Source organism: Octopus sinensis, linkage group LG7, assembly GCF_006345805.1.
Source record: "Octopus sinensis linkage group LG7, ASM634580v1, whole genome shotgun sequence".
NCBI lineage: Eukaryota > Metazoa > Mollusca > Cephalopoda > Octopoda > Octopodidae > Octopus > Octopus sinensis.
In genome coordinates this window covers 91556325-91583403 of record NC_043003.1, presented here as the reverse complement: position 1 = coordinate 91583403, position 27079 = coordinate 91556325, and the positions used below count along the sequence as shown (strand labels likewise).

At 35.1% G+C, this 27079-nt stretch overlaps 1 protein-coding gene across 1 annotated transcript in view; it reads left to right on the top strand.

The window, feature by feature from the left end:
• LOC115214013 (exosome RNA helicase MTR4) overlaps positions 1–27079 on the top strand; it is a 37949-nt gene that overhangs the window by 3565 nt on the left and 7305 nt on the right. The window contains exons 4-22 of the mRNA XM_029783027.2: positions 1522–1697; positions 3653–3827; positions 4780–4870; positions 5008–5132; positions 7660–7758; positions 7857–7965; positions 8919–9050; positions 10205–10284; positions 11220–11330; positions 12550–12651; positions 13345–13470; positions 16717–16867; positions 18865–19037; positions 19514–19585; positions 20776–20895; positions 21019–21129; positions 23351–23443; positions 23700–23795; positions 24537–24700. Of these exons, the coding sequence (XP_029638887.1) occupies positions 1522–1697; positions 3653–3827; positions 4780–4870; positions 5008–5132; positions 7660–7758; positions 7857–7965; positions 8919–9050; positions 10205–10284; positions 11220–11330; positions 12550–12651; positions 13345–13470; positions 16717–16867; positions 18865–19037; positions 19514–19585; positions 20776–20895; positions 21019–21129; positions 23351–23443; positions 23700–23795; positions 24537–24700 (2306 nt within the window). The remainder of the gene's footprint in view (positions 1–1521; positions 1698–3652; positions 3828–4779; positions 4871–5007; positions 5133–7659; positions 7759–7856; positions 7966–8918; positions 9051–10204; positions 10285–11219; positions 11331–12549; positions 12652–13344; positions 13471–16716; positions 16868–18864; positions 19038–19513; positions 19586–20775; positions 20896–21018; positions 21130–23350; positions 23444–23699; positions 23796–24536; positions 24701–27079) is intronic.

Genomic DNA, 27079 nt, shown 5'->3' with positions numbered 1-27079 from the left:
ATTTTTTGTTCATTTTTTTTGACAAGTCTTCAGTTCTTTAAGCTTTTTTTATCATTTGTCCATATTAAGCAATGCTTTGTATACTTGAGTTCTCTTAGATTATTTTTAACAACCTGGTCCAGTCCCTACCCTTTTTACCCAATTCATCAGTTTCTTGGAGATTATGTTCTGCATGATACCTTGAGCAAGTATCATCTGTTGTAGCCCCAAGCCAATCAAACCTAGCAAGTGGATTTAGGAGATGGAAACTGAAAGAAGCTTGTTTATTCTTTGTTGCTCACAGGGGGCTAAACATAGAAGGGACAAACAAAGACAGACAAAAAGATTAAGTCAATTACATTGACCCCAGTGCGTAACTGGTACTTATTTAATTGACCCCAAAAGAATGAAAGGCAAAGTCAACCTTGGCAGAATTTGAACTCAGAACAAAAAGACAGATGAAATGCCTCTAAGCATTTCGCCTGGTGTGCTAACATTTCTGCCAGCTCGCCGCCTTATGAAAGAAGCTTGTTAATATATGTGTGTGTGTGTGTGTCTGCATGCACATATGTTTTTGTGTATTCTTGTTTTGACATCACATGATGGTTGTAAACAAGCATCACCATAATACAAGTGGTGTTTTCAGTTTTCCATTAAAGACATATCTGGGCATATCTGGACAATATCTGGGAAATATTGAGGGTTGGTGACAGGAAGCACATCTGGTTGTTGAAAATCTACCTCAACAAATTTCACCAGACCCATGCAAACATGAAAAAGTGGATGGTAAATGACGATGATGCCTTAAGTTTCTGTAGAGAAATTCTGTATTTTTTGCACTCCAATGTTGATACAGATTTTGAAGTACTAGCTACATGTGTGCATACACACAAACAGGCATGCTCTGCAACAATTTGATAATCCTTCAATTGAGGCTTTCAACCTAAAATGTTAGTTTAATTTCTCTCGCAGCACACCAACATACACTTCTTTTGACTTTCTTTACCATTTGGTCTATGTTGCGGCAGCCTATCTTTGGCCTTACAGTATTTGTGATTCCTTTCTAAATTGATTTAATAAAACAGCTGGCTAGAGTTACGGCTCAAGACATGTTTTTGTCTTTTTACATAGCTTGCCACTTTATTTAATTCTTTTGATACTAACCTGCCCAAAGCCACTCCTGCTTCTTAGATACAATCCATCTTTCTATCAATATTTCCTGTTAAATTATGTCCCAAGCACCAGCTTAACAACAACAATTATTTTACTAAATATTTCATTATTTTTGTAATTAATTGCTAGAAAGATAATGTATTTCAATAGAATTATGGTGAAAAAAGCATTAAAATACCAATTTGTTGAAATTCTCTTATTGAAAAATGCAATAGAGCATTACTTATTATCATTTAAATACTGCTATTAATGGGTTTTTTTTTATCATGTATCTCAGCATTTAATTTATTACGACAGCTTCTTAAATGATTATGCTTTCATAATAACATTGAAAGTGTTTTAAATTTCTCTCTCTTTCTCTCTGTACAGGTTGCTCTACCTCCTGATGAAGAATTTGTTCCTTTGAAACCTCCTCCTGAAAAACCTGCTCAGGAATTTCCATTTATTCTTGATCCATTCCAAAAGGAAGCACTTTTATGTTTAGAAAACAACCAGTCTGTATTGGTATCTGCACACACATCAGCTGGCAAAACAGTTGTTGCTGTGTAAGTATTACAGTTTGAGATCTCCTTAATTTACAGTACTTTTTTTTACAAGTGTATAAAAAATTTTAGATTAACAAAAATCATTAATTCCTTGACTTACAATTATTTATTTGTAAGTTAGATGTTGAAATGTTTCATTCACAGGTATCCTTGAAATAAGTATTTGTCACCTACTAAGGTACTGTATTTGCTCATGTATAAGTTGTACACCTAATTTAGGGTTAAATCTTGGTATAAAATTTTCTGCCTTCATAGATATAGCTTTGCTCCATGTATTAATTTGCCTCACCCACTCCTCCATGTTCTTCACTTAAATCAAGTATAAAATTTATCCCCACTTAAATGTGGACGTTCTATTAGAACAAACTACAATGCAGTAGTTACCATGGGAGAAACTCCCAGATTGGCTTTTTGGTACAAAATATACTCTTGTAATAGCATGGTATAGTTTGTTCTAAAAGAACCTCCATGTTAAGAGGGGATAAATATTACCTCTCAGTATTAATAGTGCCATTTAAGCACAAGTAAATACAATTATTTCAGTCAATTGCACTTACTACAAATTTGTAAACCTGTGCCAATATTGGAAATTGATGTTTAATCTGTAGCTTTTAACATATGGTAGAAATAACCCTGCTTTAGATTCCAACTGAAAAATAGAGATTTAGTGTGAGTAAATTTTCTAGATAGAACAGTTGGTCTGTTTTTGTTGGTGTCTGGCATTTAATCTTCACGATTGGATGGACTGAAGTATATGAAATTAAGTGCCCTGTCTGGAAACAACAAAATATTTTACGGTTGTGTGTGAGTTAAGAAAATGAGTGGGCATTAGAAATATGGGAGAGATATCGGCGTTGGTTTGGATATGCAGGGGGCTCTAAATTATTTTTCTTTACCTATCACCATGTTTCACACTGCCTAACTGTCTCCCCCCACCTCTTGCAACACTGTTGCAACCTATTCACTTACATGGCATCTCTCATCCTTCCTCTCTTTACTATATTGAGCATTATTATTCTGCTGCTGTTCACCCCCATCAACCATTCTCTGCATTCATCTCTCGAGCCCACTTTAGAGTCGTCATTTACTCTTCCTAACTCCCCTTATTCGTCACCATTTATTTTTCATTCATTATATTCAACCCCTCACCCTAACCCATCTGTCATCCTCCATACACTCTTACAGCCTCTACTCCACTTCTACTTTGAGGGTCCGCTCAGACACCTCATCATCACTATTTTTATCTCTTTTCAGCCCAGTCCCAATCACACCTATCTTTTCTACAATGTGAGTAGCCATGTAGTTTCTCTACTGCAAGAAACCTGTTCTGCTATGGCTTCTTATTTCATACGTTAACCCCTCATCTAGCATAAAGCTGCTTCTTTTGGGGTTCCTAGTAATGCAAGCTGCATGGCAGCCTCACGAGTACTGGTGCCATGAAATATGCATTTAATAAATACTGTAAAATAGTTGGTGTTAGGAAGGGTATCCAGCTGTAGAAACCATGCTAAAGGGCACATTGCAGTATAATGCAGTTTTTGGAAGCATTGGAGCCTGTTAAACCATCCAACCCATGCCAGCTTTGAACATTTATGTTAAATTATGATAATGATCAGTGGTATAGCAGTTGAAGGATGGCTTAGGATGAAATTATTGTAAGCCAGAAATCAGAGCATTGAGCCTCAAAGAAAAGATGTAGGATTGAGATTCATGGTGAAATGCTGTATTTGCTGGTCCATCCAACCCAAACCAGATGGAAAAAAATTATTATCATTGTCATTTAATGTCCATTTACCATGCTGGCATGGGTTGGATGGTTTCATGAGCTGGCAAGCTAGAAAGCTGCATCAGGTTTGACAGTGGAGTGGCAGCAACTACTACCATGTTTGTGTATGCTTTGATAAATTTATTCTTGTCTTCAGTTAGAATGAGAATTTATCAATTTATATTTCCAGCTATGCCATTGCAATGTCACTCCAAAAGAAGCAACGTGTTATATACACATCTCCTATTAAAGCATTAAGCAACCAGAAATATCGAGAACTGTTTGAAGAGTTTCAAGATGTTGGTTTGATGACCGGAGATGTAACTATCAACCCAACTGCTAGTTGCTTAGTCATGACAACTGAAGTAAGTTTCTTTAATTTGTTTTGTTTATTGCAGAAGCTCATTTACACTGAAGATTTAATAGCTGTACAGAGAAATAATTTTGTTGTTATTTGTAGCTTAGTAACAATTGCAGTAGAGTAAGAAATCCTGTGAATTGAGTTAAAGTTTAATTTCGAGTTGAAATCTAAGTCTTTCAGAAAGTCATGAACATCATATTCCTAGGTCTTCAGAAAGTTGTTGACTAGCACTTAAGTTTGAAATTTTTATGATTTTAGTACAGCTGAAGCTAAGCTGTATCAACAGCCTTGTTTTAATTATTAGTTATTTCACATATATTGTTGTCCTTGACAAGGTGTCATCGTTTTACTTGCCTTCTGAAATATTTCTGATGCCATACTACATAAGGTAAATTAAAACAACGTCTTGAAGTTCAGTTTTATCTTTTATACCTCTAGGTCAATGAACCAGAGAGAGATATTGAAGACACTTTAATTGTTGGCAGGTTATAAAATTTTTACTGCCTTGCAAATCATTTTTAACATATTAGGATCTGTTGTTTATTTTGGGTTAAATGTAATACGATTCAAGTCAGATGGATATAACTTACAAAACAATCAAATTAACCCTTTTGATACTAACCTAATTGAGACCATTTCTGGTTTTGTGATTCAAAACCTGCCTGTTTTAACATATTCATATCAAAATTAAAACTTTCCATTATGATGATAATTTTTATGTAAGAAGCTTGTTTTTCAAGTATTTTTATTAGAAATTTTATATATTTACATTTGAAACAGCAATGAAATGTATAGGTTTTCTTGTCTGTTAGCTTATTCTCTGCATCTTCAAATGCTTTGACACTTCTTACCAATACATCTATATATCAGCTCTTTATTTTTCTTTGTTAATTATAAACAATTACATTTTAATACTGACAAGCATTATAGTAATTACAATAACATTCTCTCCACAGATTTTGAGAAGTATGTTATATCGAGGGTCAGAGATCATGAGAGAAGTTGCTTGGGTGATATTTGATGAGATTCATTATATGAGAGATAAAGGTGTGTTACTTTTATTATTGCTCTTTTTCCTTTGACTCAGTGATTTTGTTTGTTATCTTGCCTGTAATCCTGTTACAGCTCTCTCTCTCTCAATAATACTTTCTTCTATCATTTAAATTCCTTTTGTTTCTATGCAGAACGAGGTGTTGTTTGGGAAGAAACCATTATTCTTCTTCCTGATAATGTACACTATGTATTTCTATCAGCCACTATCCCTAATGCACGACAATTTGCTGAGTGGATATGTCATCTTCATAACCAGGTAAGGGAAGAATTCTGGAAATATTTGAGATTGTATGTTGTCATGTTTATGGACTAATGTACTTATAGATTAATTATCCTTATCATTTAATGTCCATGTTCCATGCTGTCTGGGTTGGACTAGCTGGCAGGATCTGATGGGTCCAGAGTCTGCATTATGCCCTGATGTCTGCTCCAGCATAATTTCTACAGTTGAAATTCCTAACATCAACTGCTTTACTGTGTCTACTGGGTCCCTCTTTTTTTTTTTTTTTTTTGTCACATGACCACTAGTGAAGTCACTATGCAGCCTGCAAGACTAACATCCCCTTTGACTATGTGAAGTTTAGTAGAGAGGGAGGCAGATTTATGCTATGGGATAAAGGGTTAAGGTGAAAGAGAAAAGGCCAGAAGAGAACAAGTTTCTTATTGTAGGGGATTTACATAGCTATAGAAGGGGTGGGAGTGGACAGTGGAACTGGAGAGAAAAATAATGATGATAAGCTATCAGGGTGGACCTCAAGATATGTGGTGAGTGGAAGTGTGGGTGGGTAGCAGTTGTAGGAGATGGTGAATATTATGAACAAATGTTGAGGGATGATTAATAGGAGAGAAGAGGTGACTGACAGTGCAGAAAAGAGGGCGTAGTGGTGGTGTGAAGAATAGTGGAGAGAAGACAAGGAGTGAAAAAGAGAGGGAAATTCATATATGGTTGAGGAGTAGGTCGTAAGAGTGTGGGGGCGATGTAGTGAATGGAGAAGGAAGTGACTGATGGGTGGGAAGAGAAATAATTTGGTGGATGAGGAAGGTGATCAATCTAAAATGTAGATGGAAAAGAAAGTGTTAAAGATGCATAACAGTGAAATGATTCCAGATGGTAAGAGGGGTAAGTGGTATTGGTGGGGAAGAACTGAAGTTTGCTTTTCTGCTCACATTTCACTACAACAGCAGACTAGTACATGGCAGTGGGAATGTTTTGAGTAGGAAAGGGATAGGGGCAGTTGTACATTTATGAGTGAGTGCTGAAAAGTTCCTGGTTTTGGGTAAAAGAAAATACAAGAGGATCGGTTAATTATGATTTTATTCAACATATTCCCTTCTCAGATTCACTCACTTACTACACTAGTCCTTCAGTTTTTCTAAGCTCAATGAAAGAACTCAGAAGGTTGGGCCTCCAACTAGGCCTTTCTCGATACCCTTAAAGCCAGGAACTTTACAGCATATGCATACATAGATACACAATCTTACAGGATCTCAGTTTTTCCATGCTAGGCGAGTCTTTTCAAGAACTGCATGCTATGAGCCATCCTGGTACTTTGTCATCTTCTCAATGATGTTTATGGACATTTCTGTAGTGAACTCATTTTAATGTCAGAACATTTAAACATTGCTTTATTTTTAGTTTGGGCTTGATTTTGAAGTTCATCTTAGTAGTTGTTAATTTGATCACTCTGCCTCAACAAATTCCATGTGATCCATGCAAGCATAGAAAAATGGATGTTTAACCCTTTAGCATTCAGATTACTTACACTGTCAAAAGTATTGCTTATTTATTTACATTGTTTTCAGTTAATCGTGCATCGTCTCATAGCTTTGAGATATTCATGATGTGACTGTTTATTTTTAGAATGACATTGTAGGGTAGATGTGAGAGGCCAGATTTGAATGTTATCAACATAAAAAAAAAGTAAAATATTTGGTCCTGATATGGCCAGCTTAAATGCTAAATTGTTAAGCGAGGTTAATGATGATGACAGTACAGATTGTAAACAGTACCAATTAATACTCACTCACCTTCCTTTGTAACCCTCAGTTTTTCTATTACAACTAAATATTTTCATCTCTAATATGAAGTTTGTATTCGTACATTATTTTTTAGATATATGGGAAATATCCATACTATCTTTATCACTATTTATCCTTATGTGTGATATCAGATGCTTGATCTTAGCTCTTTGAACCAACTGGTCCAGGAACATATCACATGAATGTGAACATATAAATAGTTGAACTACAAGTGATCTGAATTACTTGATGAATTGAAATGCACATGACTTAGTGCTTAAGGTATTTGGTTCACAATCATTAAGCTATGAGTTTGATTCCTGGTGGTGCATCGTGTCCTTGAGCAAAAAATTATTTCACATTGCTTCAGTCCACTCAGCTGGCAAAAATGAGTTGTACCTGTATTTCAAAAGGGCCGGCCAGCCTTGTCACATTCTGTGTCTTGTTGAATCTCCCTGAAAACTATGTTGAGGATATGCATGTCTATGGAGTGCTCAGCCACTTGCAGGTTAATTTCACATGTAGGCTGTTCCATTAATTGAACCAACTGGAACACTCATCATAACCAACAGAGAGCCAGGCCACTCGATAAATTACTCTGTCAGAAATCAATCATATTAAGCACCACTTCCACAGTAAAATTTTGTGAGAGATAGCAGAATCAAAATTAACAAATAACTAACTTTTGAAACCTTTTTTTTGACTCCTTATGGAAAATATGTCCCCAAACTTTCTATATTTGTATCTTTGTATTTTTTTTACAGCCATGTCATGTTGTTTACACTGATTATCGACCAACTCCATTGCAACATTACATCTTCCCTGCAGGTGGTGATGGCATTCATTTAGTGGTAGATGAGAATGTAAGTATGCCCCTGTTATAATGGTATTTTAAAGCTTAAAACAAACACACACACAATGGTTTAACTGAATATTCTGTTTCCTTATATACATATGCCAGGGAGAATTTAGAGAAGAGAATTTTGCAACTGCCATGCAAGTTTTACAAGAAGCTGGGGGAAACGCTCGAGGAGATATGGGACTTCGTGGAAGGAAAGGCAATGTCAGAGGTAAGTTAAATCTCTATATGGACGTGTGTGTGTCTATATATATATATATATATATATAATAGTTACTGGCATAGCTGTGTGGTTAAGAATTTTCAGGTTCACTCCTACTGCACAGCACCTTGCAGAATTATCTTCCACTATAGCCAACTGGTCAAACCAAAGCCTTGTGAATGGGTTTAGTAGATGGAAACTAAAATAAGTCCATCATGTATGTGTGTGTGTTCATTCTTTGGTTGTAAGTAACACCTTCACTAATGGTGTTATTTGCTTACATTCCCCTATGAATGCATATCTGAGCTTCTTGAGAAGTTGTGCAACAATTGTAAACAAAAAACGCTTATTTCAATGTTATTTTGTTTTGGTATTCCATGTAAACATGTGCAAGGTATTCTTTGATAGACAGAGATTATTATATCACTTGGAAATAGGTGGGGGATAGCAACAAGAAGGAAATCCGGTCAGAGAAAACTCTGTCTCATCATGGAAAAGTAGACATTAAAACAATGATGATGATTTTATATATATATATATATAATCCCAATTTAATTTGTTTGAAGTTATTTAATAACAGTATTAGTTGGTGTTGAGCAACTTATTAAAAACATTTCCTTCTCATAAATCTTTTCTATTTGAATATATTAGTCCTTTGATGACCATACTTTTAATGAATTACTCTGTTTAAATTAATTAAAAGGAATTAAGTGAAGTAACAAAGGTTTTCATTATTAAGATAGATATATTTGGAACGTATAACTTGAAAATGTTTTTTCATAAAATTATGGTGGAAAATTTTAGCTTAAATTTGCCTTAGCATGGAAAATGGATGTTAAACGATGATGATGATTGAGGGATTTTGTCATAGAAGTGGAGGCGGTCTCAGGTGGGTTGGTATCAGAAGGGTTAAAAACAAATCAAAACCTACAGTTTCTCTTTTTTTTTTGTTGAAACCTCAGATAATTCCAACTGCTACAAAATTGTGAAGATGATTATGGAAAGAAACTTTGCTCCTGTAATTGTGTTTAGTTTTAGCAAGAAGGATTGTGAAGCTTATGCTCTCCAACTGACCAAACTGGATTTTAACTCTGGTAAATACCACATTGGTTTTCTTTTCATAATGGTGTGATATGTTACTAGTGAGCTAAATTTGTGACTAAATTTTGATTCTCAGTATAAGCTATTTTAACTTGATCCGCATTCATGAATGTGTTTGGAATAGGTAGGTAATGCTAAAAATTCCAAATCTTTATTAGATGTCAACCATAGATAATAATACCAATAAGTATGTTATTCTGTACAAATAATTATTAAGGTGAGCTCTTGTAAGATAAAATTGAAAGTTGGTCCAAAATTTTGTGAAGATCTTCTGTGAGTGAAAATAGTTTAGGTATTGGATTTCTGAGTAATAAAGGAAAGACAAAAACAAAAAATATTTAAGTTACTGCTATGGGTATTGTTATATTCTCTTGCAAGCAGTTAAGATTATGGCTGTTTCCTCAACATTCTGTTGTGAAACATTTGCCTCAGCAAATCAAATAAAATCAGTTGCAGGAAAATATTTTCATTAAAATTTTCTGTATTTAGAATGATTTGCACTTGCCTAATTCAAAGCCATAGTCCTCAGCTAAATGAACTGTATGTGTTGGTCATAGTATTTGAGAAACATATTTATTCTGCTGGCAAAGCAAATGCAAAAAAGCTGTTTGTATTATAGGATCATGAAGTCATATTTATTTCGCGTATGAAATTTAAAGAATTGAGTTCTTTATGAGCCCCTATAATAGTGGAACTGTTAAAACATTAATCAGTTGCTCTATAGAAACAAAATTTTCCAATATCTTAACTAAAGAAAGTGAAGCAGTTAAAAAGAAAACAGCAAATATTGAAGTAACAGAATATATAAAGCATAGGAAATACTCATTTCCGTTCACTTGGATTTTGAGACCAAATTACAGCTTTTATTGGTAATATTATGTGCTTCACTAGGTTTCTATCTGGTGGATGATTTGTCCTTCAATCAGTTAATTATTTTGGAGCTATAACTAAATAATCTCTTAAGAAAAATACGGAGGTTCATTAACCTTCTGTTAGGAGAAGAGTGGTGAAGTAATTTCAATAAACAGCAGTGATCATGTTAAAGAGGCATTATTTGCTTAGCTCTATTCAATAATATAAAGTATTATTGAGTGTTACAGTTTAGTTTTCTGGTATTGATTTTGAAATCCTTTTTTTTCAATTAAAGCCGAGGAAAAAAATTTAGTTGTGGAAGTGTTCAATAATGCCATTGACAGTTTGTCAGACAGTGACAAGAAATTGCCACAGGTCAGTATTGTTTTATTTTGTTTTAATTGACACAGTTGTGATAATAAAGAGGAATTTCATAATCATTTTTGGATTTTCAAGTAATGCCCTGTTGGCCCCTTCTCTACAAACATGTATTTTGTCTTACTATTTTCTCTGCTAAAATTCTATGGTTTTGTAAATACTTTATTTGCATATTTTTAACTGAAATGAATAGAAAACACCATGAATGCTATTTGGGTATTGAATTAACTGCCTTAGTGCTTTACTAATAATGCTTCTAGAACTTAAAATATTCAATCTTAGATAATTCCCATTACCCTTCATCTGTAGGATGTAGTCTATATACATCTAATCCAGTGCTTAACACATGGAAAAATGAAAAGCAATATAGAGCCAGGTGAGATCTGAACTCAGAACTCAAAGTATAGTGAATTCTGATGTCCATTTCTCATTGATATAATATGTAATCTTTTTAATGCTAGCTGTCTCCATAACTTGCTTCCCCTCCACTCCTGGAACCCTGAGAAATCTCAAAGAAACAAGCAGTGAGAGGTTAATTACTTGAATGTCACAAATATATAGAATGCAGCTGCTCCTAATCATTGCTGTAGCATGACCAGTCAGTCACAGCAAATCACAGATAATCAAAGCCAATATCTCTACAAGTTAGTCTGTTGTTTGCTACCAGTATGATGCATTCACAACTTAATTCTCGAAAGTTTCATCATGCACTGCCCATAAAAAAATATCTTAAAAAGAGGATGTCACACTAAAAGTATGTCAGTTTGGCTAATAAGCTGAAAATGTTTTGAAATGATTTTTGTTCTTAAATAAATGTTATTAAATTTAGGAAGTTTTAATATTTACTGTGTATTTTGACATCAAACAACAATTTTATCATAGGATTAAAAGATATTTTTTGGTAACTTTTTCTTCTGACACAATATTTTCAGGTTGAAAATGTGCTTCCTTTACTGAAAAAGGGAATTGGAATCCATCATGGTGGTTTACTTCCTCTTTTGAAGGAGACCATTGAGATACTTTTTGCTGAAGGTCTCATCAAGGTTTGTATTTAAAGATTAATTTATATAATTTTTCTAATCAAAATACCAATATGTATAACATTTACACACCAGTATTTTAGTACTGCTTCTAACACAGATCAGTAAATAGTTATTGTTCATCAATTTCTATATTGGAACAAATATTTTGCAGCATAGCTCACACTGTCTGGAGGTGTTGTCCCTGAGGAGACCAAGTTATGTTGAAACTACCTTTTTTTAACAGATCTCTTTAAGAAGTTTCTCTGTAAAATATTACAGCTGATGCTGTTCTACATTTGCATATACTTTGTAAATGTTTTATACACAAGTATTTTGGCCTAATACTGTTTCATGTATGTTTGTTAAATTAATTTTTGTAATATTGCTTACCTTTTAAAACATTTAAAACTAGCTAAAGTTCAATCACCATAGAAACATGTTAATTGTTCAAATTTGTTATCTTCATTATTTGGTAGCTCCAACCCAGTAATTTTTTTCTTATTTTCATCATCTTTTTAACATCCATTGCTTTTCATGCTTGCATGGGTCAAACGGAATTTGAGGCATATTTTTTCTACAGCCTTTTTGTTGCCAACCCTCACCTGTTATGAAGCAAGGTAATGGTCCCCTATTCTATTGAGCAATAAACATCCTGGTCATAGTTATGAGTCTATATAACATGTTAAGAAGCTTGGACGTGCTTTCATGGTTGATTGAAGCATATAACACTGCCTGTATTCAAAAGGCTGTTGTTTTGTTTGCTGTTAATGAATTCAAGTAAGGGAAGAAGATATGAGTTAAGACGATGATGATGATTTAGGGGCACAACTAGTAGTTTTCAGTAATCATAAATCTCGGTACTGAAAGTATGAAAGGCAAATCAAACTCCAATGGGGTTTGAAATCAGAATTTAAGGAACCAGAAGTACCAATCCACTCTTTCAGTAATAATCATAATAACAATACTTTCTGATTTAGGCACAAGGCTGAAAATTCCTGAGAAAAGGAGGATAATTACATTGGCCTTACTATTTGACTGGTGCTTTATTTTATTAACTTCAGACTGATGAAAAACATAGTTGACTCCATCAAAATTTGAATTAAATCATAAATTCCGTAGTTAAATACTGAAACAATTGGGTCATTTCTGTGAGCCTAGTTGCATGTTTTATTTAGTACAAGAAATAGTCCAGTATTAATGATAGATAATTTTTCTCCATTTTCTTTTCTCTTCCTTTTAGGCTCTGTTTGCTACAGAAACATTTGCCATGGGTCTTAATATGCCTGCCAGGACAGTTTTATTCACCTCTGCTCGTAAGTTTGATGGTAAAGATTTTAGATGGGTAAGTTTTTTTGTTTGTTTTTTCTGTTCTTTTGTAAATAAAAGCATCTACTTATATGTAGGCTTGAACCAAAACCTCATGCAGTTTTGCAACATAGCTAGTAGTATCTCAATAATCAAATAACAGCAGAAACAAAACAAGGAATATTTGGGAAGTAGTAGTATAGTAGGCTAGATCTGAGAAAACTGTCTACTTCACATGAAACAACAAAGATATCTGGAAGGCTGGTGTAAACCTACTAAACTTATACCATCTTAGAAAAATATAATGCATAATAGATACTGACAATAAGGACTTGGTTGGTTAACCCTTTTGTTACTATATTTCTTTTTATATACTCTGCCTTTGTTTTGTATTAGAGTTTTATAAAACTTTGTCACTATTAAACTGGTGTTTGAAGCATAGATTAACATGGATATTTAAGGTTTTAATTTAGATTACTATAAAACAAAGTTTCTCTCATTGAACCAGAAGTGGTCTCAAGTATATTGGTATCAAAAGGGTTAAAACATTCTGTTGTATAAGCTCTTGTTTCATTAAGTTGCATACAAGTATCTAGTTTTGAAAACCATTCTGGTTCATGTTAGGCTGGGAAATGGGTTTTTCTTTTTCTTTTTTCTTAAAGCTCCATATATTTACATAATATTTATTTTTTTTATTTTTTAATATTTTTATTTACTTTTGTAAATTTAGATAACATCTGGTGAATATATTCAAATGAGTGGTCGTGCTGGACGTCGTGGAATTGATGACCGTGGTATTGTTATCTTGATGGTTGATGAGAAAATGAGTCCTATGGCTGCTAAAAATATTGTTCAAGTGAGAAATATAAATTATAATTTTAATGTCATTTATTGTTATTGGCTGCTACTGTTTGTTTACCTCTGGACATATTCAGTTTCCTGCTCTTTTCTCTAGAATAAAATATTTCATTAAGTTATTAATAATGTATGTCCATTAAATATAAAATTTCAGTGGGAAATAGAAAATACATGGCTGTTTTTTTATTTGTCTGTCTGTCCGTCCATTTTTCCATGTGTGTGTATATAAATATTCTTTTTGGATGACTATGTGGTTATGAAGTTTGCTTCATAACCATGTGATTTTGTGTTCAGCCCTATTGTATGACATCTTAGAGAAGAGACTTTTACTAAAGCTCCAGCCCAATCAATTCCATGAAAGTGGGATTGGTAGATGCAGTGTACAGAGACTTGTTTTATGCATGCACTTCTTATGTGTCCATATCTTGCACTGGGTACACTTCTACCAACAATTTTTTTCATATTGAGCAGGGCCATCTTCCTGAAGGGATGAGTGATTTTTCTGTTTTCCTACTTACTAGGACTTAGGTTTTTGTTAAATTAACTCTCTTACAGACCTTACTTTCACACCAGAAATTTCCTCTCTAGTTCTGGTAGTGATTCAGCAATAAGAACGAGGTCATCATCATAGAGGAGTTCCCAAGGGCAATCTGCCTTAAATTCCTCTGTTATGGCCTAGAAGACTATAATAAATAAGATGGGGCTGAGAACCATTCTTTGGTGAACTCCTACCATATATCATCACTTTTCTATGCTTGCATGGATGAAACAGAATTCATCAAGGCAGATTTTTCTTTGGCCAGATGTCTTTCTTGTGATTAACCTTCACTTGTTCCTTCCCAAGCATGGTAATAATTTCCCCTTGACCAGGCATGTTTGCACAGAAGATTGGAAACAAACAACACTGCTTGGATGATGATTGCATTTGTTTACAACTATTAGGCATTGTCAATATAAAGAAGCATATACCCATAGATATATATGTGATGGGATTCTTGACAGTTTCCATCTACTAAATTCACTAAAGCCTAGGGCTGTAGTAGAAGACACTCTGTGCTACGTATGTCAGTTGATACCATTTCTGGCAAGGGTTTTGAAATAAAACCTAGAAGAAGTTCTAGACACCCAGCTGAATACTTGACAGACACTGACTTTGCTGACGACATCGCTCTTATCAGTGATTCTCTCTCCAATGCCCAGTCTCTTTTACAATCTCTCGAACAAGCCTCAAATTGTGTAGGTCCTTACCTCAATGAGGCCAAGACTGAATATATAAACAAGTGCCTGTCCAACAGTGATTGCATCATCCATACTCTCAACAATGCGCCCTTAAATATGGTTTCTGATTACAAATATCTTGGGTCATACATATCATCATCTGGAAAAGACTTTCTAACTAGAAAGGGTATGGCCTGGTCAGCCTGTAATGACATGCATAAGATCTGGTCATCAAATCTAAGTAGAGACTTTAAACTTGAAATCTTCAAAGCCACAGTCAAACCAATTCTACTATATGGCTCAGAAACCTGGACATTATCAAAGAAGCTTGAGAGGTGGTTTGATGGAACCTACACTCGCCTCCTTGTGAGAGCTCAAAATCTCTCGTGGAAGCGTCATCCAACCAAAATGCAAATATATGGGAAACTACCACCTGTATCATCTCTTGTGAAAGGTAGGAGAGTCCAGTTTGCTGGACATTGTTGTAGAGCTGAAAACGAGGCAATTTCTACTCTTCTCCTGGAAGCCATCTACTCGCAATACCAGAGGGCGCACACTCTCCTACCCTGATGTAATCTCCAGGAATACAGGCATCCAGCAACAGGACCTCCATAATGCTATGATGGACTGTGAAGTCTGGCGTAGCATGGTAAATTCCATTGTCTCGACCACGTCGAACAATGATGATGATGGAACTGAACCCAAAGTCAACTTGAGTTGCAAAGTGAGCTTCTTAAGTATGTAGCCATATCTGCACCTAAGTTATATATATATATATATATATATATATATATATCATCATCATCATCATCGTTTAACGTCCGCTTTCCATGCTAGCATGGGTTGGATGGTTCAACTGGGGTCTGGCAAGCCCGAAGGCTGCACCAGGCCAGTCAGATCTGGCAGTGTTTCTACAGCTGGATGCCCTTCCTAACGCCAACCACTCCGAGAGTGTAGTGGGTGATTTTATGTGCCACCGACACAGGTGCCAGACGAGGCTGGCAGACGGCCACGCTCGGATGGTGTTTTTTTATGTGCCACCGACACAGGTGCCAGACGAGGCTGGCAGATGGCCATGCTCGGATGGTGTTTTCTTATGTGTCACCGACACAGGTGCCAGACGAGGCTGGCGAACGGCCACGCTCGGATGGTGTTTGTTACGTGCCCTCAGCACGGAGGCCAGTCGATGCGGTACTGGCTACGGTCACGTTCGGATGGTTTTCTTATGTGCCACCGGCACTGGTACCACAAGGATACAAATTCCATTGATGTTCATCTATTTTGATTTGATTTGATTTGATTTGATTTTTTTGCTTTTATATATATATATATATATATATATATATGTAATTTTGAATAAATGTTGTGCTGCAAAACTGTTTTTGTATTAGAATAGAGTTTGTAATTTACTCTGAAGTGTTAGACATAATCATATGAGTGCTATTACTTGAGGAAAGCATGAATGTCAGAATTTCCCAAGTTTCATACCTTATGCAACATATTATTTTCAAAGTCTCAGTTTTTAAATGGAGGTACTGACTTCTTATCACCCTCATTTGTTATCTCTCTCTTTCCAACTATTCCCACTCCTGATTATATAATGCTGGGTAGTCATGTATCTACTCTTCAGCAAGACACCTGTTCTTGTCTTGCTATCATACTAGAGCCTTTCAATACTTGGCATGGAGCCACTTCATTCAATACTGCGCCCCCATTCAGTCAAGGAACCTTTTCCCTTTTCTTTGTTTTGCAAGTTACTTGGTATCCTTACTAGAGTCAGTGTTATGAAAGAAAGCACCCCATACATTTTGTGAAGTGGTTAGGATTGGCATGCAGCTGTAGAAACCATGCAAAGCAGCATTTGGAGCTTGACACAGTCTTCTGGGTTGTTGGATCCAGTCAAAACCTTCAACCCATGCCAGCATGGAAGATGTGTGTTAAAGAAAGGTGATGATGATGTGTATACTTTGTTTTTCCTTTTGTAGTAATTTTGAGTTATGGAAAATATTGAAACCTTTTTGTTTAGGGAGAAGCTGATCCTTTGAATAGTGCCTTTCATCTAACCTACAACATGGTCCTGAATTTGTTGAGAGTTGAAGAAATTAATCCTGAATATATGTTGGAACGATCTTTCTACCAGTTCCAAAACTATGCCACTATACCACAACTTCTTGAAAGTATGTATTCACAATTTTGTTACTCTTGATTTAGAAAAAAAAAATCTATCTCACCAAATTATACCATTAACCTTTTCGTTACTATATTTCTGACCAAAATACACCCCTCATGAGTTTCAATTAAATTCTAAAATAATCATGAATCTAGGCTTGTTTCATTAAATAACTGACTTTTTTACTTATCAACATATTAATGTGATATTTGGAACATAATTAAAGAAAGGGTTCTTAATCAATTCTATTGCATAACTTTTGTCTCAAAGTGATTTTAATTACAGGTAAATCCAGGTAAATTGAGCAAAAGGTAAAAATATTAAAATTTTGTTTAAACATCACCGTAGAAAATGAATCATCAGCTAATATTCAAATGGGTATGCAACAAAATTTTGATAAAGAAGAATTGTGCGCATCACTAGATCATCAGTTGAATTTAATGCACAACAGGTGTACCATAAAGGTGGAATAAACTGAAATACTGGAATCCACTGCAAGTTTGACCGAACTAAAGAAATCGGTAAAAAAATAATATACGGCCCTGGTTATGGTACGGAAGTGATAAATTCCAGACCACATCATTCCCTAGGCCATGCTGACTGATATTATTTTCCCTGTATAAAAACTAAATCCACGCAATACCCAGTATTTGCTTCACAAATTTTCCGAAATTTGATCCCCCATTTTGTGCTTGTTTACAATCTGCGTAAATTTGTTTCCGCATTGATCGCTTCAAACTAGCATACTGAAAAAAATAAAAGTCTAATGGTTTCACTTCCTAAGAAAGACTATAGATAAACTCTATCTCCTCAGAAAAATTGTTAATAAAAACATTTTAAAAGTTTTTTTTACTTCATTCCGATGTAAAATCGTCTTTGCTGTCGCCATCGCCACTTTGTTTCTTCGGAATTGCTGCTTTCGGTTTCGGATACAAAAATATCCTATTCATTATTTTGTACACCACGTGCTTTTGTACCTATTTCATTCTTTTTCTCGATATCTCCCTATTTTCCATTGAAAAAGTTTTAAATTCGGAATCAATGCTTGATAACATGAAACTCCTATCCATTTTAAAGTTGAAGAAAAATCGATGCTGAAAAAAATGTGGGAAAAAATCTCCCAAAATTCACTGAATTGAGATATCACTTCAAGCAATGTCGGATACTATAATTCAACTATTTACAATGTGAAATCACATGTTTTAATGAATGTACTGACGAGATTTGGGTTCAAATTTACATTTAAATAACAATAGGTTCTCTCGGCCGGGTTGGTATTATGAACCAAAAAATTTTTGGGTCGGGTTAGTAACGAAAGGGTTAAGCCTTTAGCATTCTGATTATTCTGCCAAATGTAATGGTTATCTATTTACATTGTTTTGAATTAATTATCCATTATCTAACAGCTTTGAGATTTCAATCATGTGATTATACATTTTTAGAATGACATTGTAGGATAGGTGTGAGAGGTATCTGGCTGATTTGAATGTAAAACAGGTTGAATATTTGGGCCCCAATATGGCCAATTTAAATGTTAAAAGGTTAATACTTTTAATTATCTCATGGCTTGACTATTCAAAGAGGAATTAGAAAATCCTAATATATGATTGTGTGGTTAAAAGGTTTGCTTTGTAATCATGTGACTGCTAGATCAGTCCCACTATGTGGCACTTTAGCCTGTCGTAGGTTCATTGTTGATCAATCCCTTGTTAGTTGAATTCAGTAGACAGATGTTGTGTAGAAGCCTGTGTGAACATGTGTATGTATGAATTGTATAAAAGTGTGTGTGTGTGTATATATGAAAGAGATGCAAGCATAGGTGTATGGTTCAGAAGTTCACTTCTTAACCAAGTGGTTTGGGTTCAGTCCCATTATACAGTACCTTTAGATGCAGGCCAACAGAGATGGCTACAGCTTGCAAGCTGAAGCAGGTAAAAGAGTATATCAATATTTAAATGTTTTGTTTCATTCTCATGTTATATTTTTCCTTTGTTTACCATGTAGATATTCGGAAACAAGAAAAAGATCACAATAACCTGAAAATTCCAAATGAAGAGCAGATAGCAACTTATTATAAGATTAGGCAGCAGCTTGATGCCCTTGCTGTTGAGTTCCAAGGTTATATCACAAAACCACAGAACATATTGCAGTTTTTACAGCCAGGACGTTTGATTAAAGTAAGTACCTTCTGGGGTTTGTGATATATATTTAGTTGATATTTAACGCTTATTTATTTACTTTGTTTTGAATTAATTGTGCATTATCTCATATGCTCATGATTTTAACTGCTGTTGTCATGTAAACTGGCTCGTAAAAAGCACCCAATACACTCTTGGAGTGGTTGGCGTAATGAAGGGCATCCAGCCATAGAAACCATTGCCAAATCAGATTGGAACCTGGTGCAGCTTTCCAGCTTATCAGTTCCAGTCAAACCATCTAACCCATGCCAGTATGGAAAGCGGATGCTAAATGATGATAATGATGATGAATTGTTTTATTCTTAGAATGATATTGTATAGGTGTGAGAGTCTGGATGTGGCCAGTTTGAACATAAAACACGTAGAATGTTTGTGCCAGAAATGGCCACTTTAAATGCTAAGTGGCTAAATGTTGAAATGATATTTTCATTAACTTATCAGCCTCTCTTTTCTAGGTAAAGAATACTGATGATGATTTTGGTTGGGGAGTTGTTGTCAATATCCAGAAAAAGACGGATCAAAGCAAGGTAAACTTAACTCCAAAATTTTAAAAATAAAAAAATAGATAAAATAGAACAAGTTAAATGAAAACAGTAGATATGAATGGTTTGTTCGAACTTGTTACCCATCTTGGAGAGAGTCTACTCAATGAAATTTTAAGTCCAGAAAGCATTGCAGAGCATATAGATTCATTTAAATGGAAAATATCTCAAGTATATTTTATTTTTGCTAAATTAGTGTCTGAACTGTATTCCAAAGAGACTTGGGTAACTTTAACCCAAAGGCTTCTTCTCATTGCAGTCTCTGCTGTTATGTTGTGGCTAATTTCATGGAAAAAAGCAAGTGGTAAATCTAGTCAAATTAACAGTTCCTCATGAAGATTACATGGCTGCTGCTGGGGCTTAAAAGAATGACTGTTATGAAAACCGCCTCAGGGAATGTGAAGATGCAAGCTGGAAAGCAGAATGTTTTCTAATTGAAGTTGGATGTAGGAGATTCATTGGACAAAGTGTGAGGCGACTGTTATCGTTAGGCTTTACTCAAGTTAAAAAGCAAATACCACCACAAGTGATATCCAGACTACAGTGGAAAAGGCAAACCACTGGATTTGGTTAAAAAGAGATGATGAGCAATGGCTAGAAGAATATTGAGTGAAACCTGATAACCAGTTGATTTAGTGAGTGGGGTCTGGTGCGCGATGATGCCATCGAGAAACAGCATGCATTCTCTCCTGATGCCCCATAAACTTGCTAGCATCCAATTTGCAGAGCTTTGAACTGGTAGCACTTGCATCAGCAAGTTTACAAAAAAGAAAAAAAATTCCAAAATAACATGAGGGACTTTAGCCCAAAAGACCTCTTCTCATTGCAATCTCCACTGTTGTTGTTGTTGCTAATTTCATGATTTCTTGAGATTTACTAAATGCATCAGCATTCTCTCTTTGTCAAACATTGGAAACCTCGGTAGAATTTGGGTGGGGGAGTTTTAGGATGCCCACTATGCTATTCAAAGCAATATTGGTAATTAAAGCAGCAGACATCCATATACTGTTACCATAATCAGTCGTAAACTATAATAATTCCTCAACAACAAAATATCAGCTTATTAAAGTGTTACATTTATTTTTTTATACAAACAAAAGGGGTTCATTTTTTCCTAATTTGAATTCCTCTGTGTTAACCTACATTCAAAATCTCCATCATTCTCATATTTTCAGTTGGAATCAGATGTTCAGTACGTTTGTGAAGTTCTTCTCCATTTAAGTCAAGAATCAGCTCATACTCATAGCAGCTTATCTATTAAACCGTGTCCTCCTGGACAGAAAGGAGAGATGCAGGTATTGCTTCTTTTAATATCTTTCGTATTGGTTCTCTCTCTCTTTCTCTCATATATAGATATATTTATTTATTTATCATTTCTAAATGTTGTTACTATATTTTATTTTGTCTTTTCTTTCTAGGTTGTACCTATTCTCATTCATTTGATATCTTCAATAAGTTCCGTACGCTTATATGTTCCTAAAGACTTGCGGTCACTGGACAGCAGACAGAGCATCCTAAAATCAGTTCAGGTACTCCACATTTCATGACTCCTCCTATTTGATGATTTTACCATTGAACTCTTTCATTAAGCTACCAGAGTTCCTGAGACCATCCAAATTTATCTTCTACCTATTTCGGTTATTAGACTGTGGCCATACTGAGGTACTGCCTTGAAGGGTTTTGTCAAACAAATTGACCCTAGTACCTTTTTATTTTTTCAGTCTTGTACTTATCTTATTTGTCCCTTTTGCCGAACTGTTAATTTACAAGGATGTAAACAAACCAACACTGGTGGTCTAGCAATGGTGCGGGACAAACACACACACAAAATAATTAACAGTGACAAGCAGTACTAATACTAAAAAATAAATATTTATCTCCTACTTAAAGTGGATGTTGTGTCAGAACACAGAATATTGCATTATTTACCATGAGAGAACTTCTCATATGGACATGTGGTGCATAAAATCACTCATGTTTATATTGCTCACAGATAAAGCTGCTGTACCTAGCCATGGATGCCTATTGTTGATAAGGTCAAGAAGGGCTGAAATCATACGATTTGGCAGTTCAGGTGGCCATAGCGGATAATTATCACTACTGACTTGGTCACCTAAGTACCAGAAGCTATCAACTACTTCTAGTTTTTCCTCCTGGCATGTGATGGAGTCTGTTTTCTGAGCATCTGTGGTGTTTATTGCCCCTGTGCATCTGCTGCATGTGAAAGCTATTTTCTTGGTTAGTCTTCCTTTGATGTTGCTGTACCTCTTATATGTCCGTAGTTTACACTGGGTACATCTTATGGAGTTTCTACTTACACCTTTTCTACAGATCGAGCAGGGCCACCTACCTGAAGGGGTGTGTGATGTGTTTGCCTTCCTACTTACTAGAACTTTGTTGTTTGCAACATTGACTCTAAGACCCTTCAATTCTAAACCTTGCTTCCACACTTGAAGTTTCTTCTCTAGTTCTGGTAGTGACTCTGCTATGAGGGCCAGGTCATCAGCATAGAGGAGTTCCTAGGGGCAACCTGTCTTGTATTCCTCTGTTATTGCCTGGAGGACTATGATGAATAAGAGGGGGCTAAGGGCTGATCCTTGGTGGACCCCTACTTCTACCTGGAATTCTTAACTATACTTATCTCCAATCCTAACCCTACTAGCAGCATTTCTGTATAGGGCCTGTACAGCCCTTATTAACCATTTGTCAATCCCCAGTTTCCGCATTGCCCACCAGATAAGGGATTGGGAACCCTGTCAAAGGCTTTCTCTAAGTCCATATAGGGGTTTATCTTTGGCTTGGTATTTCTCCTGTAGTTGCTGTACCAGGAATTTAGCATCAGTGGTGCTTCTACCTGGCACAAAACTGAACTGCATCTCATCTAAGCAGACTTTCTCCCTAATTAGTTGGGCTATGACCCTCTCTTTGACCTGTGTGATAATTTATACTCATTGATTCATTGGCTTAAATTTTATAATCAATGTGTAAGATAACCCATTATGTATAAAATGTTTTCATAAGGATTCTATCATTTAATGTCTGGCTTCCATGTTGACATAGGTTGGATTGTTTCACAGGATCCGATGAGTTGGAGGACTCTTATCCTAATCCAATGTCTACCGTGGGTATAGTTTGTACAGCTGAATGCCCTTTCTAACACAAACCCCTCTACAAGTTATAGTGGATGCTTTTCTCATTGCTCCGGCACTCGTAAAGATTGCCTTGCAAGATTAGAAGCTAATGTGATCCCTAAAACAGGAAGAACAGAAGAGAGGACAGGGTTAGGGTCCGAGACAGCAGGATGGGGCAGGGTAGGATGAGAGGAACAGATTTACAGTTGTGATGAGAGTAACAGAATGATATAGTAGGCACTAATTGGGGTGGAGCAGTGTGACCAAGAAAGGGAAGGGATTAATGCTGAGTGGGTGGGTGGGTTCTTAAAAGTTAATGTAACAATTACTAGCAATGTACTGAACTGACGTTCAGTACAATTTATACTAAGTTCAACACACTATCATGTATACAGACATGTTTCAGTAATACATACTTTTAACATATTTAATTTATGCTGTGTGATTTTATGTTGTATGAGGTGGAATCCATTGTGTTTATGGCAGAATAAAGCTTTGAAAGCCTAATGATAGACTACATATTGGTTTAATTTTATTTTATTTCATGAAGTTTCCTATTGCAAAATCACTTTATATTTTAACTTCACTGAAATACTTGTGCTTTCTTTCATTCTTTCAGGAAGTCCAACGCAGGTTTCCATGTGGTCTACCCTTGCTAGACCCAATTGATGATATGGGTATCCGAGAGAAAGGCTTGAAGGAAAACATTAAGGTATAAGCAACATTTCATGAACATTATTCCATTTGTTATCTTTTGCAGATTTGAACTATAGATAACAGTTTCCTTCCTTGTAACAAAATATTGTGTATGCTATGTATGTTTGTGTACATATACACACATGTATAATATGAATATATATAATGTATGCATATACATATGTACACACACATGAGTAATATTTTATGTGCAATTTGTTAGATGTTTGCTACAGGCAATTTATATTTGATTGTATTTTTGTCCCTTTCAGAAAATTGAAGCTTTTGAACACCGTATGTATTCCCATCCTCTTCATAAAGACCCAAAACTGGAAGAATATTATTCACTGTATGAACGAAAAGCTAAGGTAAATAAAATCAAATGCACCAGTAGGTACAGGCATGCCTGTGTAGTTTTGAAGTTGTCTTTGAAGCCATGTTGTTTAGGGGTTTTGTTGCCCTGCCTGAATATTATCAGCTGACATTCTATACTACACCCAATGGATTGACTAATACCTTGTAAATGAAATTGGTTTAGAAACTGAAGAAGCCTATCAGGCGTATTTCTGAGTGTCATGTGTGTGTTTGTGTGAGTTCATATTTCCCTTTGTCTTCATATATTTTTGTTAACAGTAAACAACAATCTCACTATCAATACTGGTTGGTGTCCTTTGCTTACAGTCAATCTCAAAAGGATATCCAAGTTTCTCGACATGTTGCACAGTCTTTGTATACAAAGAATTTCATTCAAATAGTGTTTGTTCCTTCTACATTCATGTTCCATGGTAGCATACTTCACTTTTCTGTTTTACATTTGAATTCTGTCTCTTGCTTAACCAAGCAACTCGGAAATTAGTGTGAAAAATGTTGTCAGCTAGGTGGGTTGAGAATAATACGTTTATTTGCTTTGCCCAGGAACACTCAAAAGTGGACAGTTAGGAATTTGGTAGAAAGCACACACAACATATTACATTCTTTTAAAGATTTCCTTATGTAGCTTGCACAATATATAAGGTTATGAAGAGTTATGTATTTTAGCTTGGACAAAATATGAAGATTTTCTATGTTCTATGTTGGACACAATATAAAGATTTCTTTGTGTATTTTAGCTTGGACAAGAAATTAAAAAAATCAAACTTGAAATGAAGAAAAAGAAGTCATTACTGCAAATGGATGAGTTGAAATGCCGGAAGCGTGTGTTGAGGCGACTTGGCTATGCAACGCCTTCAGATGTTATTGAAATGAAAGGCAGAGTTGCTTGTGAAATTGACAGGTAATCAAACTTTTCTTTTTTTTTTTTTTTTTTTTTTTTTTTTTTTTTTTTTTTAAGTTTAATAACCCTGATATTGTGATGGTAACTGCAAGGTTTGGTTAGTTTTAAAGGAATAAAACTTAAATCCTAAATCCAGATATTTTCAGTTCAAATTCAAGTTGAATTTACAGTTATATACAAATAGAACATGGTAGAACAACAACAGCACAAACGTAAATGTACAAGCTTAGCAAAAACAGTCTCCTACATTTTACTGGTTGATAAACATTTAATGCTTTAGCATTTAAACTGGCCATATCTGGCCCCAATATTCAAACTGGCCAGATTTGGTCTCACACCTACCCTACAATATCATTCTAAAAATAAACAATCACATTATTGAAACTGCAAAGATATAAGAAAATGCATAATTAATTCAAAACAATTTGAATAAAAACACATTACATTCAACAGAGTAATCTGAACACTAAAGAGTTAAATAGCAAACCCATGGCGTACATCAGGCTAATCCATAACGGTAACTGAAAAAAAAAAAAAGGAAAAATTGGCTACATGAGGACACCATTAACACCTGTCTAACTTTGATAGCTTGTATGCCTCACAACAAGATATTTTGCTGTTGCATCTTGTACCAACTGAAACATTTGTAAGGACAATAATATATAAACAATGTAATAACACAGTACTCCAATTTGTCATAGCCCTGTCGTGGGATGTGCTTCCCGGCACCAACCAACATTGTTTTTTTTGAGCCAGGTACTATTTCCAGTGGTCTTTCAAATAACAAACCGTTCAATGGCTGGACCCCTTTTTTGCATCCCTGACACTGTCGTCAGCACAGCATGCAAATGTCAAGACAACACCTACTTACAGAGCTATGGCACACTAATGAGCCTGAAATAGCAATAGGTCAAGTAAAGAAAGAAAACAATGAGATATGAAAGATAGAAAAGTGAATAGTGAAAGAGCCATAAAGATGAAAGGGTACATAGGCTTTCTAGAAATAGTGTTAGTGAATTTTGGAAAGCATGGAATTTTTTAATGATGCATTGTCTTGATAGCTAATGACTGATGCAGAGAGTTTATTCTGTGCTTTGACAATACTGAGTGTGAAAACAATGTTTCTGAAAGTCATGGGCCCTACTCTGATTTTATAAGCATGTCCATATACAGGAGAGTTATTGAATTCAAAAAGGTGGCTGAAGTTGGAAAGATGGTGGATAATCTTGTGGGCATTTATGAAGTCAGCTGCTAGACATTAGAACTTTTGTTTTGATGTCCAGAAAAGCAATATGTTCAAAATGTGGAAAGTGACCAACAGAGGGTTATTCTAATTTTTTTTTTAATCTGTTGGTTTAACCCTTTCGTTACTAACCCGGCCGAAAAATTTTTTGCTTCATAATACCAACCTGGCCGTAGCCGGCCGAGAGAACCTATTGTTATTTAAATGTAAATTTGAACCCAAATCTCGGTACATTCGTTAAAACACGTGATTTCATTTATAAATAGTTGGGTTGTAGTATTCGACATTGCTTGACCTGATATTTGAACTCAGTGAATTTTGGGAGATTTTTTTCCACATTTTTTTGGCATCGATTTTTCTTCAACATTGAAAATGGATAGGAGTTTCATGTTATCAAGTATTGATTCCAAATTTAAAGCTTTTTCAACGGAAAATAGGGAGATATCGAGAAAAAGAATGAAATAGGTACAAAAGCACGTGGTGTACAATAATGAATAGGATATTTTTTTTATCCGAAAATGAAAGCAGCGATTCCAAAGAAACAAAGTGGCAATGGCGATAGCAAAGACGATTTTACATCGGAATGAAGTAAAAAAAAACTTTAAAAATGTTTTTATTAGCAATTTTTCTGAGGAGATTGAGTTTATCTATAGTCTTTCTTAGGAAGTGAAACCATTAGACTTTATTTTTTTCATTATGCTTGTTTGGAGTGATCAATGCGGAAACAAATTTACGCAGATTGTAAACAAACACAAAATGGGGGAACAAAGTTTGGAAAATTTGTGAAGCAAATACTGGGTACTGTTGTGGATTTAGTTTTTATACAGGGAAAATAATATTAGTCAGCATTGCCTAGGGAACGATGTGGTCTGGAATTTATCACTTCCATACCATAACCAGGGCCGTATATTATTTTTTTACCGATTTCTTTAGTTCGGTCAAACTTGCAGTGGATTCCAGTATTTCAGTTTATTCCACCTTTATGGTACACCTGTTGTGCATTAAATTCAACTGATGATCTAGTGATGTGCACAATTCTTCTTTATCAAAATTTTGTTGCATACCCATTTGAATATTAGCTGATGATTCATTTTCTATGGTGATGTTTAAACAAAATTTTAATATTTTTACCTTTT